Source organism: Sminthopsis crassicaudata, chromosome 3 (genome assembly GCF_048593235.1).
Source record: "Sminthopsis crassicaudata isolate SCR6 chromosome 3, ASM4859323v1, whole genome shotgun sequence".
Classification (NCBI taxonomy): Eukaryota; Metazoa; Chordata; class Mammalia; order Dasyuromorphia; family Dasyuridae; genus Sminthopsis; species Sminthopsis crassicaudata.
This window is the reverse complement of record NC_133619.1, coordinates 178,393,696-178,408,640: the sequence shown is the minus strand read 5'-3', so window position 1 is coordinate 178,408,640 and position 14,945 is coordinate 178,393,696. Positions and strand designations below refer to the sequence as shown.

Genomic DNA, 14,945 nt, shown 5'->3' with positions numbered 1-14,945 from the left:
CTCAAAGCACAAAGAAAGCACACACCATTTTGGATTTTCTCCCTTCCCTTCCCCAATTGTATTCTCTGACTTACACAAACAGTTTTCTTTGATGAAAGCATGAGCTTCTTAGGAGTCCTTTAGATTCTTCATGCCAGTGTTGTTATTTGTTGTTTAACTGTCAAAGGGTGGTTGGGGAACTCTTCCTTCTATGAACCTCTAATTGTTAGCAAGCTAACTTTGACTACTGAAGATGGATTTTCTGAAATTATTGGTTACTCTTTGTAACTTGATATTTTTGTGATCAACCTCTCAGCTAGAGCCTCATTCTTCAAGTTAACTACTGTTTGTTTTCTTTAGCATGATACAATATAGTTAGGACAGTGTCTGGGAAAACAGCTTATGGAATGTTATTTCTAACAGAAAGCTCAGAGTTGATCAGATCTGTCACATCTACTTTTTCTCTGCCAGCATGAAAAGTCTGATATTCACTTGGCTGTAATGATTAAAGATGACATAAGTCCAAGCCAGTTCCTCATAGATAAGAATCTGGGGTGTCAAAATATATTTGAACAAACATATATATTTAAGATGAATTTTACTGTTTCTGGATTTAAAAAAAAAAAAAAAAAAGTACTGGTGTCTGAAGAACAAGGTTTCTTTTAATCTAAATACACACACCAACATGCACAAACGCATATTCACACATCACGATCTCATTTTTTGAAAATTACATTTTGGAGCTAGGATTACCATTAGATTCAAGGATTATAATAGTATTTTAGGGCACACAGTTTTATAGTACTCTGCTATTTACCTCTGTTAATTGATTACTCAGTTTTATAGTTCCTAAATTTACTCTATAGTTAAAATTGTCCTTCTTAAAATACCATTAATCTAGATTTTATTTAATATTTCCTTATATTTAGTAGAAGTGGACACTTTATGAGATGTATAAGATTTTTTTCATTAATGTCTTCTGCTTAATGTCCTTATCCCTCATGGAGATGATAATGGATTCTCAAATTCTCATGAAACAGAAAATCTGTTAGGTCCTATCCAAAGCTTTTCAGGATAGGTCAGATAGTAAGAAGTGTTTCTTTTAACTGAAAGATCTTAAATAAATTGAGAGAAGGAAATCATCAAAATGATTTGGTACTGAATAAAAAAAAAAAACAGTGGTTAATCATTGGAACAGATTAAGTATACAATGTTTGACAAGACCTATTGGGAAAACCAGAAAGCAGTCTGGCAGAAACTCCAAAGAAAATCAATATAATCATAATTAGGAATTCAGGAAACAGGGAATTTCTTGAATTCAGTATCTTCATCAAGCTTTGATGTGCCTTGATTGGCTTCGATTTAGAAATCAGGATGGAACAGGTTTAGCAGTATCATGGACATGTTATTTTCTTTACTAATTTTCATTTTAAAAAAAATTTCTTTTTTTTTCTTCAGGTTTTTTCCTTCCCCCTATCCATCTCTCTTTCTCCCTTATGGTGGCTCCTGCAAGCCGCTTAAACACCTCTAGTGACCCTCAAAGATAAAAAGGTTATTCACTTCTTGCTCTACAGTGTTTTCCACTTACAACATCTCCCACTCCTAGAGAGTGAAGCTAGGCCTTCATTTTAATTATTTTGAAGAACGCAATCATCTTGGAGGGAAAAGAAAAATGAAGATAACTTGAAGGTTGTGGAAGAAATGTTTTCTAATTCAGCACAACTGACAAGAATGATTTATATCCTTAGACTTCCCAAACTGTTTACATAAGTTATCACATCAAAAATTCTCAAGGATCCCCTCCTCAAGGATTTCCCATATTAACCTGAAAAACATGAATAACAAAATTTCTTTTCCATATGATTTTAATTAATGGATTTTCCTCCCTCAAAGTAAGTGTTAAAAATAGCAAGGCTAATTTGATTTTGGAATGTTTCTAGGTCTTTTAAATGTCAGTGGTCTTCCCTGTTATAATTTATTTCCATTGCAAACCTTAATAAAAACTCAATCAAGTAGAATAACCTCATAATTTGGTGTGGAATGGAGTCCATTTGTAAATAACTTAGTTTAGGTGCTTGGGTAGTAAAAATGTATTACATTTTCCACCATTATGCCTTCCCATTTCCCCTAAGGTTTTTCCTGCTTGATTTTACTTTTTGGACTCTCTGAACATGTTAATTACCTTCTTAAAAAACTTTTTTAAAAGTCTCTTATTTTTAGCTTCAGCTATGGGCCATTTCTATATTTAGTTTCAGGTCTTTTATTATATGACTTTTAGGATGATGGTTTGCACCCATATAAATCTTTCCTCACAGGCCACTTAAAGCTCCAATATCTCCAAAAAAATTCTTTGAATGAAGCCAACTAAGCTATTTTCTGTTTTTTTTTTTTAATTCAAATTTATTTTCAAATTCAATCTTTCCCTCTACTCCATTTTCCTCACCAAGAAAGCAAGAAAAAATAAAATTCCTTTGACAAACATGCATAGTTAAGTAAAGCAAATTTCTACAATTGCCATTTCCAAAAATGTCGAAATCTGAACTCAGTCCAGTACTTCTTTACCTTCCCTATTCGCTTTCTACTTCTTGAAAGTACAACTGCCAAGGATTTTCCAAGAATTTATCTTTAATTTTTTTTGCCTGTCACCATTATCTCTAATCAGAACATATGGTGGATTAGTTGATTAAAAAATAACAAAATCTCTTTGGGAGGCAACTCTTATGTTGGTTGGTCAACCTATCTGTGGCGCCACAAATTGAAGAAGACATCTGTACTCCTAGACAAATGAAAACATGTTTTATTTACAAGAAAAAAATCTGTACACTGTGCATACTTAAAAATATACAAAACCAAAATAGAAAATATCAAAGAGTTAAAATGTATACAAACACTGTTAAAATGTGACTCCCGGAAAACCTCAAGCTTTAATTAGTTTGAAGAGTACACATTTCATTTAAAAAATCATCATACAAAAAAACCCTCAAAGCTGTTAAAAAAGTACACTGGCTTCTATTTGAAGAATTTAATAACTATGTGCCATTTAGAACAAAACAAGACATGAGATATGGTAATGGGCATAAGGTTTTTACACAACTAACCCATCAGGAACCTTTTTTGTTTGAACTGACATCAGTAAAGATAACTATTTTTTTCCATGTAACCAATATACATTAACCTCCCATAAGCCTACAAAAAGCCATGAGTTACAAATAAACTTCTCTTCAAGGATTAAAATAGGGTACCCTGATGTCTGACAAGGCATTTTAAACACAAATTATACTGGTTAGCATTTAAACACCAGTAATACACTTTAAAGCTACTATCAAAATGTTTCTATCAAGACTGTTCTACCATCATCAAAATCCATAGCACGTCTCCTTCTTACCTTTAAAAAACAACAGCAACAACAAAGGCATGACAATTACTTGATTATTTTGATTTGACTTGAAATCAGTATAAATGGGAATTCTCAAACGGATTTCAAAAGTAGAATTATGAAAGAGAAAAGGAGGAAACATAAAATGCATGTGTGTAGATATGTGCGTATACAGTTATGACAGTTATGACAGTTATGCAGTTATATCTACATTCACATTTTTATAAAATGATAGAAATATCCAAGGTGATATTTTGATCCCACCAACCAAAACCTAGAGAGAAATGTGTCAGGTTTTTTTATTAAGAAGTTTGATACAATCTCCAAAACAATTAAGACTTTATCTTCTTGAATTTACAGAAAAATACCTTAATTTACCTATAGGCTAATACCCAAGTGGTGATATTAGAAAACCTGCATGACTTTACAATGGAAACATGTATGAAATATGTACTAATTCTAGTACATTATTTACTTAATATAGCTCCCTCAATTCATCATGCAATCACAGGAAACTATCCACAAATATCAGAAAATAAGAATTTCATTTAATCAAGCTCTCTGAACTATTAGATAAAAGGTGGGAGGCAGCTTGTCAAAGTAGCTGGTCTTAAAGTGAAGAAGATCTTTATATTTATTCTACCTCCGACATTAAGTAGCTGGGAGACCATATTCTCTAACTCCTAAGCAACTCAAATCACAAGTTCAGATCAGTGTATAAAAATACACATTTACCTATCTTTATGCTCATTTTAGTTTCATAGTTTCCATACCAAAATCAAAATGGAAACATTAAGAATTTTGTAGTATATGAAATTCATATGGATTTTTTAAAAATATGAATTCTTGAAGGAACTACATTATATATCACATGCATCAAATAAGATCCAAATTGGGCTCATCAGCTTTTACTTAATGTTATTCATAGGGAAAAATAATGTTTAAAATTCTGTATCATTCAAGAGCTTGTTTTAATGGATTAAGACTACTATTATAACCTCTTCAATAAGAATGAACTTGCTTGAGTTAGGCCTTTAATAGACTATTTTTGCATTTCAGATTAAACATTTGTTTTTGCTGTCCAGTCACACATAATATTGAACCAAAAGAGGAAGTAGAGGAAAGAAATCTGGTGTAGTAAAATACTTTCCCACTGTGTTGGTCTTCTTTTTTTTCCCTTTTCTTAATTTGAATGGCATTAAACAAAAGCAGCATGCCAGTGGGAAAATTGGATTTTGTTGAAATACTGATGACATTTCAAAAAACACTGAGGGCTTGTTAGCTTAATTCCATGAGAACTTTGTTTTTTTTTTTTTTTTTTTTTTTTTTTTTTCTAGAAAGGGCTGTAATCCAGAAAATCTGGCTAGATGGTTTGGCTACAATTGTTGGGACAATCTATATTTACAATTTTGGGGGGTGGTAAGAGCAATAAGAACAATGTCATTCTTTTGGCAAAAGAGGAGAATGTCATTTATTGAAGGTCTTACCTTCTGATGCTTCCTTCCTTAATCTTAGCACTTCCTTCTTATTACATTCTATTCTACATTTTTGTATTCTTATAGAATACTTTCTTCCTTCTAGATATAATTTCCATGAAAAGAGAAATTAAATGGTAAGCAAATATTAAACATAATGAGTATTTTTCAAGTATTAGATTGTTAAGAGTATCAGGACAGTTAGTTGTTCAGCTGTGTCTCAATCTTCATGACCCCAATTGGAGTTTTCTTGGCAAAGACACTGCAGCAGTTTGCTATTTCGTTCTCCAGCTCATTTCACACAAGAAAAATCTGAAGCAAGCAGGATCAAGAGATTGGAGCAAGGTCACACAGCCAACAAGTGTCTGAGGCTAGATTTGAACTCAGAAAGATGAGACTTTCTGACTGTTGCCTGGCACTCTTGTTGATTATGCCACTGGAATAGGACTTCTGTGTTTTGACAAACTGATAAAATTAATAACTTAACAAATACTGCTCATCTGAATTGCATCTTGAAGTTCCAATTGTCTTTTTATGTAATTATTCTTTTTAAAACAAGGACACTTAACCTGGAGGGTCTGTAAACTTTGAATGAGGAAAAAAAATAAACATTTTCATTGACCTCTGGTTTCCTTTTTACTGCTATGCAATTTATTTTAGTTTAAAAAAAACATTACTGTGGGAAGGGAATTTTAGGTTTTTCATCATGCTACCAAAGGGGTCTATGACATGAGAAATGGTTAAGAACCTCTGAACTACAGAGATAATCTAGATATATTAAAGCATATTATACACAGTCACATTTTGACTTGCCTGCTTTTCACCCACTTCTGATATTAACACAACTTCTACTTGATATGGCTTAGGACATTGTATTCATTCAAGTTTTATGAGAAGAACAATATTGTAACAAAGATGTATATATTCATTTATTTTACCATATACTGATGGAAAAGGCATATAATAGAAAAAAGGCAATGTTGTTTCTATTAAATAAATCAGAGACACACTGTTAACAACTTTATAATTTCTCCTCTTGTTCTGGCTAGTGTGACTAGTGTATGCTGTGTAGTGGAAACAAAGTGCAAAATATTAAAATTTATGGGATTTGCATCAGCTTCATTTCTTGAACTGGAAAGGAACAGGAGAGCCAGTGTTAGAGAAAAATTAAATGAGTGTGATGCACTTTTGTCCTCTCTTAAATAGAAAGAAATATTATATAACTTTTCCTTGAAACTTCCATGGATTTCTGCAACACACTGCAAATACAAAGGTTCTACCAATCTGGGTAATACCAGAATTACCTATTAAGTTTAATAGAGAAATACTTAGCTATATATTAGAGAGCCGAATGATTCAGTAGTTCAAATCTGGGCATATTCAGCCAATTTTGTACTGAATTATACATCATATTTTGGGGATTGTCAACAAAATTTGGTTCCCAACTGTTTTTAAAACCAAGGGTCTTGAAAATCTAACATTTCGCATTGAAGGTTTTATTATATTGTCTAGTTTTTTTTTCTTCCTTTTTTCAATGATTTTGAAAGTAATTCTTAAAAGATTAATTAATAAAACAAAATGTTAAAATTAAGTGACACCTATTAATTTTCTTTAGGATTTATAAATGTGAAATTAGCCTAAATGATCAAATTCTTCTCATCAATGAAGAGTTTGTCCTTGGTAACAATGATGTCCAAGAGAAGCAAGTCAATACACATTTATAAAGCACCTATTATGTGCTAGGCACTGTGCTAAGGCAATGTAGCATAGTTATTAGAGGTTAGTAAAAACTTGGATTCAAGTCCTGTCTCTGACAGATAATAACTGTGTGACATGGGCAAACCCATAGATGACCCTCCAAATCTTTTAAGTTACAGGACTGTTGATCTGCATTATTGAAGGGAGATTTCCACACTAAGAGTTTCCCAGACTAACAAAATGATGGCTTCAGGCAAAAACAAAACAAAACAAAAACCAAAAGAATCCAGGAGCAACATAATGCAAAAGGGGAAAATTGAAGAGATTAATTTAACAAACAGGAACTAAAAATGCCAAATACCTCAACAGAACAAAACAAAACAAACCACTAAGGTTGTATAACTGTGCAAAATAAACCCCTTGACATTAAGCTCAAATCAAATTTAAAAAATTCTATTCTAGTAGAAATATTTTCCCTCAATTTCAGTGGCCTTAAGTCAAAACTCTCATTAAACAAAAATTTATTGGTTTAAATTCTACTGAAAATCATTAATGAATAACAGGGGTAGTCTGCTACTCAATCAGCTTTCTGCTGAATAGCTTAATTAAGCAGAGAAGTGTTATTAGTTAATCATCATTTTTGCTGAATTTAATCTTATTATACTACTGACAAATCAATCCATTAAAGGACTGAACATTTTCTACTAACTCACCTAAAACTCAGACACTTGGTCAAGAGAATGTGTTTTAATTAAACTAGTACTATCACTGGTAAAGTGAAATCTGAGTGATGGCTTTCAGGTATAGGAAGGTATCAAACAGATAAAGCTAATTAAGGAATGCCATCCAAATGACTTTATATTTGCCTTCTAAAGCTGATGTGGTTATTTCATAGGTGGAAAATATCATCTTTTTATGCTATGATAAAACATAACATTGAGTCAAGCACTTTTTTTTTAGAACCTTTAAAATTAAATCATTTAAGCCTATTCTGAGGTAGTTACTTGTTTCACTACTACTCCCAGTTCAAGGATGAATAATGTGAGACTGTCTTAGGTCAACCAACTATTAAATATTGGATTTGTAAACAAATCTCTCCTCACTCCAAGACCAGAACTCCTATAACTATACAATAGTGTCCTTTAATGGTGATTGTATTTGAAAACAGAGGTAATCTCCAAAGCAAAAAATTATTAACATATTGAATGAAAATTTCCTTCTTCATATTTAATAGGCTTGCCTAGTTGTGGAAAAACAATGTGTTCATATTATTTCAAATTTGTCTTTATGGTTTTGTAATGCTGTTAAAATAAAATGTATTTACTGAAATTGAGTTTGGCTTTCCTAACATTTACCTGCAAAGAAAATCAGTTGAAAGTCAATGCATATCAAAGTAGGATGACTAGGAACATAAGATGACCTGCAAAAATCTGATGAGAACATTAAGCATTGAAGTGGGAAGTATTCTTTATATGTAAATGATAAAGTTGCTCTACATTTCATTTATTCTATACTATCAATAGGTCAGACCCAGATGATATCAGTCCAAATGAAGAAATAAAATAAATATTGCCTTCTTTACTCACTTGCCTGAATATAATTGTCAGCATGGAAAAATAATTACAAATCAGTTATAAAGCAAAACCTTGGTTATAGCAATTAAGACATATATGCGAGTGAACTAATTTTTTTGTGTAAATCAATGACTGTTTTTTTTTTTTTTACATTTTATCCTTTGATATTTCCTTATTCCTTTAAGAAAATATTCCTTTAAGAAAGCAATAAAACAAATTCCCTGCAATAAAGTAGATACTAACCCTTCCTTGTACAGAAGCTGCTTTGGAGACCTGCCTTCTTTCAGATTCCTAGAAGTTTATTTTACTTGGTTTTAGAAATTCAATTATGTAGGCCATTGAGCAAAAAATTTGGGTAATAAAAGGGACTAGAGATTAGCAGAGGCATGTGAAGGCCTGACAACACATGACTACTTCAGTCAGTTAAAAAAAAAAAAAATCCCATTTAAATGAGAATTCAGTAATTGATAAAAAAAGAGCCAGGATTTTTTTAAAATTTTTTGGAAGAATGAAGGGGAGAAGTGAAAGTATGTATGGAATAGTTGTGTTGTGTTTTCTTGAGGCTTATGTGCATAAAATTTTGTGATTATTTATGGGTGGTGATGGTAAACTTCTATTTTTTAAGATTGACATTAATGTATATGTATATAAAAGCTGGTTTGCCTTTGAGAAATTGGCATTTTCGAATTGATCCCAAACTGCTTGTCACTTGCAAAAGCTTATTTCTTAAACACAAATATAAATATTATCTTAGTAATAATCACCAAGTAATACATGACATGTCATAGAAAATGAAAAGTACCAATAAATCAAAAGACAACTGAAAAACATGGCATGCAAAAGCAGGTTACAGAATGTTCCTAATGATGATTTATATTAAATAAATGGCATTTAAGATTACCCAGAACTGGGGAAAATGGTGAGCCACCTGGAGAACAGAAATGAGAGACAATAGATGGATACATTAGGAGTTAGCTGCTGTTAATAAGATATTTAAAACAAAACAAAAAATATAATAAAGGTCTCTAGAAATTTGGGTATAGCCACTGTGGGTTTTTTTTTTTTTTTTTTTTTTTAAGAATTGATAAGTATAACACAGGATAAGAAGTTATGAAAAGGCTACCATCTATATGGCTGAAGGAAATAACCTCACTGATGATATCAAAAATCTGTGTATAACCATTTCCCAATATCAGTTATATTTTTAAAAATATGATTGAAATAAATCTGAAAATTAGCATGTGTGGTTTGGGAAAACATAAACATTTTCTGATGTGTCACATTCACAGAAATACATTGATTTTTTTCTTTCTAGCTATACCATTTAGTATCTTTCTTGAGCTAAGCTTTACTGTTAATATATTCCTTTAACTATTTGCAAAGCAGTAATAAATATTCAATGGCTTAGGAAGGGAAGATTTCTCATGCCTACTTCTAAATTACAGTTTAAAGACTCAAGACTATGTTGGTCTAAAATATATCTTCAAGTATTTTTTGTTGTGTAGAGTACAACAGTAGTACCTTATTGCACATTATTTCTGGCAAATCTTTTTTTTTTTTTCATTTTTCCTTTCCTTCTCTCCTTCCCTTTATCCCTTCCTTCCTTCCTTCCTTCCTTCCTTCCTTCCTTCCTTCCTTCCTTCCTTCCTTCCTTCCTTCCTTCCTTCCTTCCTTCCTTCCTTCCTTTCTCTTTCTTTCTTTATTTCCTTACTTCCTTTCTCGTTCTTTCTTTCTTTCTTTCTTTCTTTCTTTCTTTCTTTCTTTCTTTCTTTCTTTCTTTCTTTCTTTCTTTCTTTCTTTCTTTCTTTCTTTCTTTCTTCTCTCTCTTTCTTTCTTTCTTTCTCTCTTTCTTCTTTCTTTCTTTCTTTCTTTCTCTCTTTCTTTCTCTCTCTCTCTTTCTTTCTTTCTTTCTTTCTCTCTTTCTTCTTTCTCTCTTTCTTTCTCTCTCTCTCTTTCTTTCTTTCTTTCTCTCTTTCTTTCTTTATCTCTCTCTTTCTCTCTTTCTTTCTTTCTCTCTCTCTCTCTTTCTCTCTTTCTTTCTTTCTCTCTCTCTCTCTTTCTCTCTTTCTTTCTTTCTCTCTCTCTTTCTTTCTCTCTTTCTTTCTTTCTCTCTCTCTTTCTTTCTTTCTTTCTTTCTTTCTTTCTTTCTTTCATTCCTTCTTTCTTTCTCTTTCTTTCTTTCCTTCCTTCCTTCCTTCTTTCGTTCCTTCCTTCTTTCTTTCCTTTCTTCCTTCTTTTCTTCCTTTCTTCCTTCTTTCCTTCCTTTCTTCCTTCCTTTTTTTCCTTCTTTCTTTCTTTTTTAAGGATTTGGAAATTGATCAGATTCAGGACAGCTGATAGCCCGAAACCCTGGCAGGATTGCTTTCCCCTTTCGGTAAAGGTCATCCCGGATGCCTTTGTTTATCCTCTGCACCAGGAGCTTCTCATAGAGCAGAGGATGGTAGGCCCCCAGAGTGCAGGCCGCATCATAGTATAGTTCATGATAGTGGCAGAGGTCAGTTTGTCGTACAGATGGAATGTACTCATACACGTGTACTTCTCTGCACAGCGACATCATGATAAGTATTCCTGAAAGGGAAAGAAAAAAAATCAGATCCATTTTGACTGAAGAGGACTTGAATGGGTAAGGATTTTATGATTGGCAAGAAACTTATTCCAGCAGATCAGAAGGTGAGAGCTGGAAGTAACCTAAAATAACATTTTCTCTGTCTCTTCATAGAATCAGAAATTTAGAATTAGTTCAGAAATCATCTGCTCCAACAACCCCATTTAAAGATGAGGAAACTGAGGTCACAGAATAGAATCATAAATAAAGGTCATAATATATAATAATAAATAAAATCATAAAAAAACTGGAAGGCACCTCATACTTCATTTGGTACAATCCCCTCATTGTATGAATAAGGTAATTAAAGATTAGAGAAATTAAGATTACACAAATACCAACTAATAGAGGCAGGTTTAAATCCAGATCATCTGAAACCAGGGTCATTGGTCTTTCCACTATATAACCCTCACTTCTTCCTGCCATCTCAACATTATCACAATTGATTATTTCTATTATGGGATTTAAACAAAACTGCTGTGTGATTACAATATTAAATACTAGGAGAAGAGGTTAATACTAATAAATGGGAATCTTAGACCCAAGACAAATAGTGTTATGGCTAAGATTGAGACACTGTTATTGCTTCTAGCTCTACAGGATAATTCACATTTATCTTCTTTCCACTCACATGACCACCATTTGAGCTCAGACCCTCATCACCTCTTGTCAAGACTTTTGAAATAATCTCCTCACTGATCATCCTGGATTCATTTTCTTCCCTCTTATCCATCTTCTACATAATTGGAAAATTAATATTCCTAAAGGACAAGTCTCTCTCTTACTCAGGAAGGTCTAGATAATCCCTATTTGTTTCCACAAGATATGAATTCCCATTCTTTAACAAAAAGTTTGACAGTCTAATTCCAATCTACCTTTCTCTGTTGTCTCACTTGTTTCCTATCCATGAAATTCCATTTCCTATCCCCAAGCTCTATGCCTTCAATATCCCCCTCCTCAGCTCTGTCTCATACAATCCCTCAATCTCTATGCAAATGACTCTTCCTTTAGGAAGTCTATTCTGATTCCTTAGCCCCTTCCCAGCCCCAGTAGCTACTGCCCACCCTGCTGGAAATTTCTTTGCTTTAGTTTTGTGCATAAACACATTGTTTTCTACAATAGAACACAAGCTCTTTGAAGCAGGCATTGTTTTTGCTTTTATCCATAGAACCTATCACAGAGTGGTACACAGGAATGTTTACTGAATGATGTGTTTATCTCACTGTTTGTTTGTTTTTTCTTCTCCTTTCAGTTTTACAAGTGTTTCCTCATCCTCTTCCATTGCCAACCTGCTTCATCTGCCCCTGATGCTTCACTGTGCCCTTCCAAGGTGGCAGTGATTCAGCTTGGTCAAAGAAAAAATAGGGAAGTGTCATGTACTGTTCAAGATCTTCCAGAAGTCAATGAAAAACAGCTGTGCCTCCTGGGCCCAGAGTGCAGTGTGGGCCCAGCCTCAGAACATCCACCAGAGAAGATGGAGACTCCTTTGTCTAAATAAGCTGTTTCCCATTTTCATTTTGTCCCACTCAAATAGGCTCAACTAATATTGATAGTATCGATAACCTGCATGCTGTTTTCTTGACTTGAATAGCTTGTATATTTTGGATTTTTTATTTTTTGTTAAGAGATCGCTGAAAAAAATATGTATTTTGTCCCTTGGTGATGAGTGTACTCCATGAAAAATGGTGAAACAAGGTCTCTAAGTTATGGTTTGTTGTTATTACTTGTCCTTTGTTCCTGAAGAATGCCAAAGACATCATGAGGGTGATATCTTGATTTGTTCATGTACTGCATTTGAGTGAGATACAACTGTGCAGTGATCAGCCTTGCTCTCTTCTCCAGAGTTAGTGGAGCCTAGTGTCTAGTGACAAAGGTCAGGACAACTGGCAGTGCCCCAAAGAAGCAGGAGGTTCTGAAAGTTTTGTGTTAGAATTTAGCTTAATAAAATATGGCTATTTGATGGTTAACACAAGAGGTATTGCTGAGATGCAGGGACTGACCATCATACCTCTCCCAAGTGGGTCCTTTAATGAACTAGTCATTAAAAATGATGGGAGAAGGATTAGATTAATTGTCTAATATTACCCTAAGCAATTTTTCTGGAGGGTGAAATATCACCCTGTCTTTTGCTTAGTGAAAGGGAATTGTTTTATTTATTAGACTTGTGATTTCATCATTGCAAGAAATTGAGGCAAGAAAATCCCTTTACTAGTAGCAACTAGACTGCAACTTTCAATCTTAGAAAGTTGGTGTGAGATAATGAGAAGTTCAAAGGATTGTCCAGGGTCATGTGGCCATGCGTCAAAAGAAGGATTTAAACTTAGGTCTTCCTTATTCTAAGGTCAGCTCTCTATTCCCTATTCCACTCGGCAGCTTACTATTCACTATTCCACTCAGCAGCTTACTTAATATAAATAAGTATGATAGTAAATTCAAGGAATTTGGAATTTAGAATACATTTCTATGTATGATTTAGGCAGTGATTCTCTTAGATACTTACTTGAAGATTGCTAGATACTATGCTTAGGAGAAAAAGGAAGCTTGGAAACCTCACTTAGAATGAACTTTGGACTAGTTACAGTGGTCACTAAACACAAAATCGATTGTGTAGACTTAGTCTGGGCAGCTAAGTGCTTGGGTGGATAGAGTCTTAGGCCTTAAGTCAGGAAGACTCATCTTTAAATAGAATAAAGTTAAAGTTAAGTTTCTAATGCAGCCAATTTGCATGAATGAGTCTATACTAAATATTCTATTGAAAGAAAGAAATGTTGAATCTTTGTTTTGTCATTGACTACCTGGGTAACACTAGGCAAGTCCTTTAACTTCCTTGGATGTCACGTTTTCCTTAGCTATAGGTACAGATGGGAAACTGAGAATAGGTTTTTTGAGATCTCTTCCAGTTCTAGAAGTAAAATGTTAAATTATTTTTGGGATATGGGGACAGAAATTTGAAGACACCTGCATCTTACTTGGAGAAAATAAATTTGGTTTGGATAGATCCTGTCACATTGAAAAAAGGTAGTAGGAATATTTACTATTAGCTGAATTTACATTTATGGAAAGAAATTACAAAAACTTAGCAATCACTTGAAAATCCAGAGATGAAAATTAAACTGATATGCTTCAGTGATATCTAAAAACTAAACTTTACTACTGAGATTTGACATATGGAGTATAGTGGGCAATGAAGGAGAAATTAGAAAACAAATAGCTTTCAGTTAATGTCAGAGATGGCTTTCCTGAAAAATACTGTTTTTTTAAAAAATCATACTTAAAAGGAAAAAAAATAACAAAAGCAAGTTGATGAAAAAACACACAATCTTGTCTTTATCATTACCCTCTCAGCATTATGGAAATTAAGAACCTCAAAATTTATTCATCTGTAAATATTACAAAATACAGGTATCAATGGGGGTTAGTTAGAATTGTGATATCTCCATCTGAAAAATGTGCATAAATTTTTTTGGTCTCTTTTTTTGGTTAAAAAGTCTAATTTTTTTTCTTTTATGGCATATTTTCCATACCTTATTGTAAAATTTGGGTTTAGTATTTGGTCATAGGCTATATTTAGGTCAATGTTAAGAAAAATACTATATGAAAAAGGAATTTTAAAAGAAATACGACAATCAAAAGCACTGAAGGAGAAGAGGTATATGAGCAGAGATATACTCCTAGTGGAAAGAGGAAGAAGTGGTGAAAGAATAGTTACCAGCAGGATGGTAGTAATTTCTTATGCCAATCCATGATATATTAAAACTTTTATGGGAAAAAGTTGTCATGGAAGGGATAACTATCTCATCCCTCATAGGATGGTGTAGGAATTAGCAATGATAATGTAATTTATAATCATTAAAAGACAAAATGGAAAGAATATGGCTATTTTAAAATTATTTCCCTCATATTTGTTCAGCAGAAGGCTCTTGATATGGACAACAGTTCAGCCTCTATTCATGCTAAAAGAAAAATCTGAATATGCAAGTAGTTTTCCTCTATCTTTTCCAGTAGTTCCTACATGATTCATAAAATGGATATCATTTTGTACTGCACTATTCAATTAAGGAGAATAATAGTCTTAAAGGAACTTGTATAAAAATGTTTTGTTTTCTAAGTAATCAAGTTTTGGTTCCTAAAGTTTTTAATACTGATAAAAATCTAAACATTTTAAACACTACTTTTGGTAGATATAACAATTTAGAAGTTTTGTGGTATGGTTTCAAATCAATCAAATGGATAGAGTC

The 14,945-nt window shown here is 32.9% G+C and overlaps 1 protein-coding gene across 6 annotated transcripts in view; it reads right to left on the bottom strand.

The window, feature by feature from the left end:
* Positions 1 to 2,753: 2,753 nt before the first annotated feature.
* The window catches only part of ST6GAL2 (ST6 beta-galactoside alpha-2,6-sialyltransferase 2), a 122,168-nt gene continuing 109,976 nt past the window's right edge, over positions 2,754 to 14,945 (bottom strand). For all 6 annotated transcript variants that reach the window (XM_074299669.1, XM_074299670.1, XM_074299672.1 and 3 more), the window contains one exon: positions 2,754 to 10,670. In XM_074299669.1, the coding sequence (XP_074155770.1) occupies positions 10,402 to 10,670 (269 nt within the window). In that variant the 3' untranslated portion in view covers positions 2,754 to 10,401. The remainder of the gene's footprint in view (positions 10,671 to 14,945) is intronic.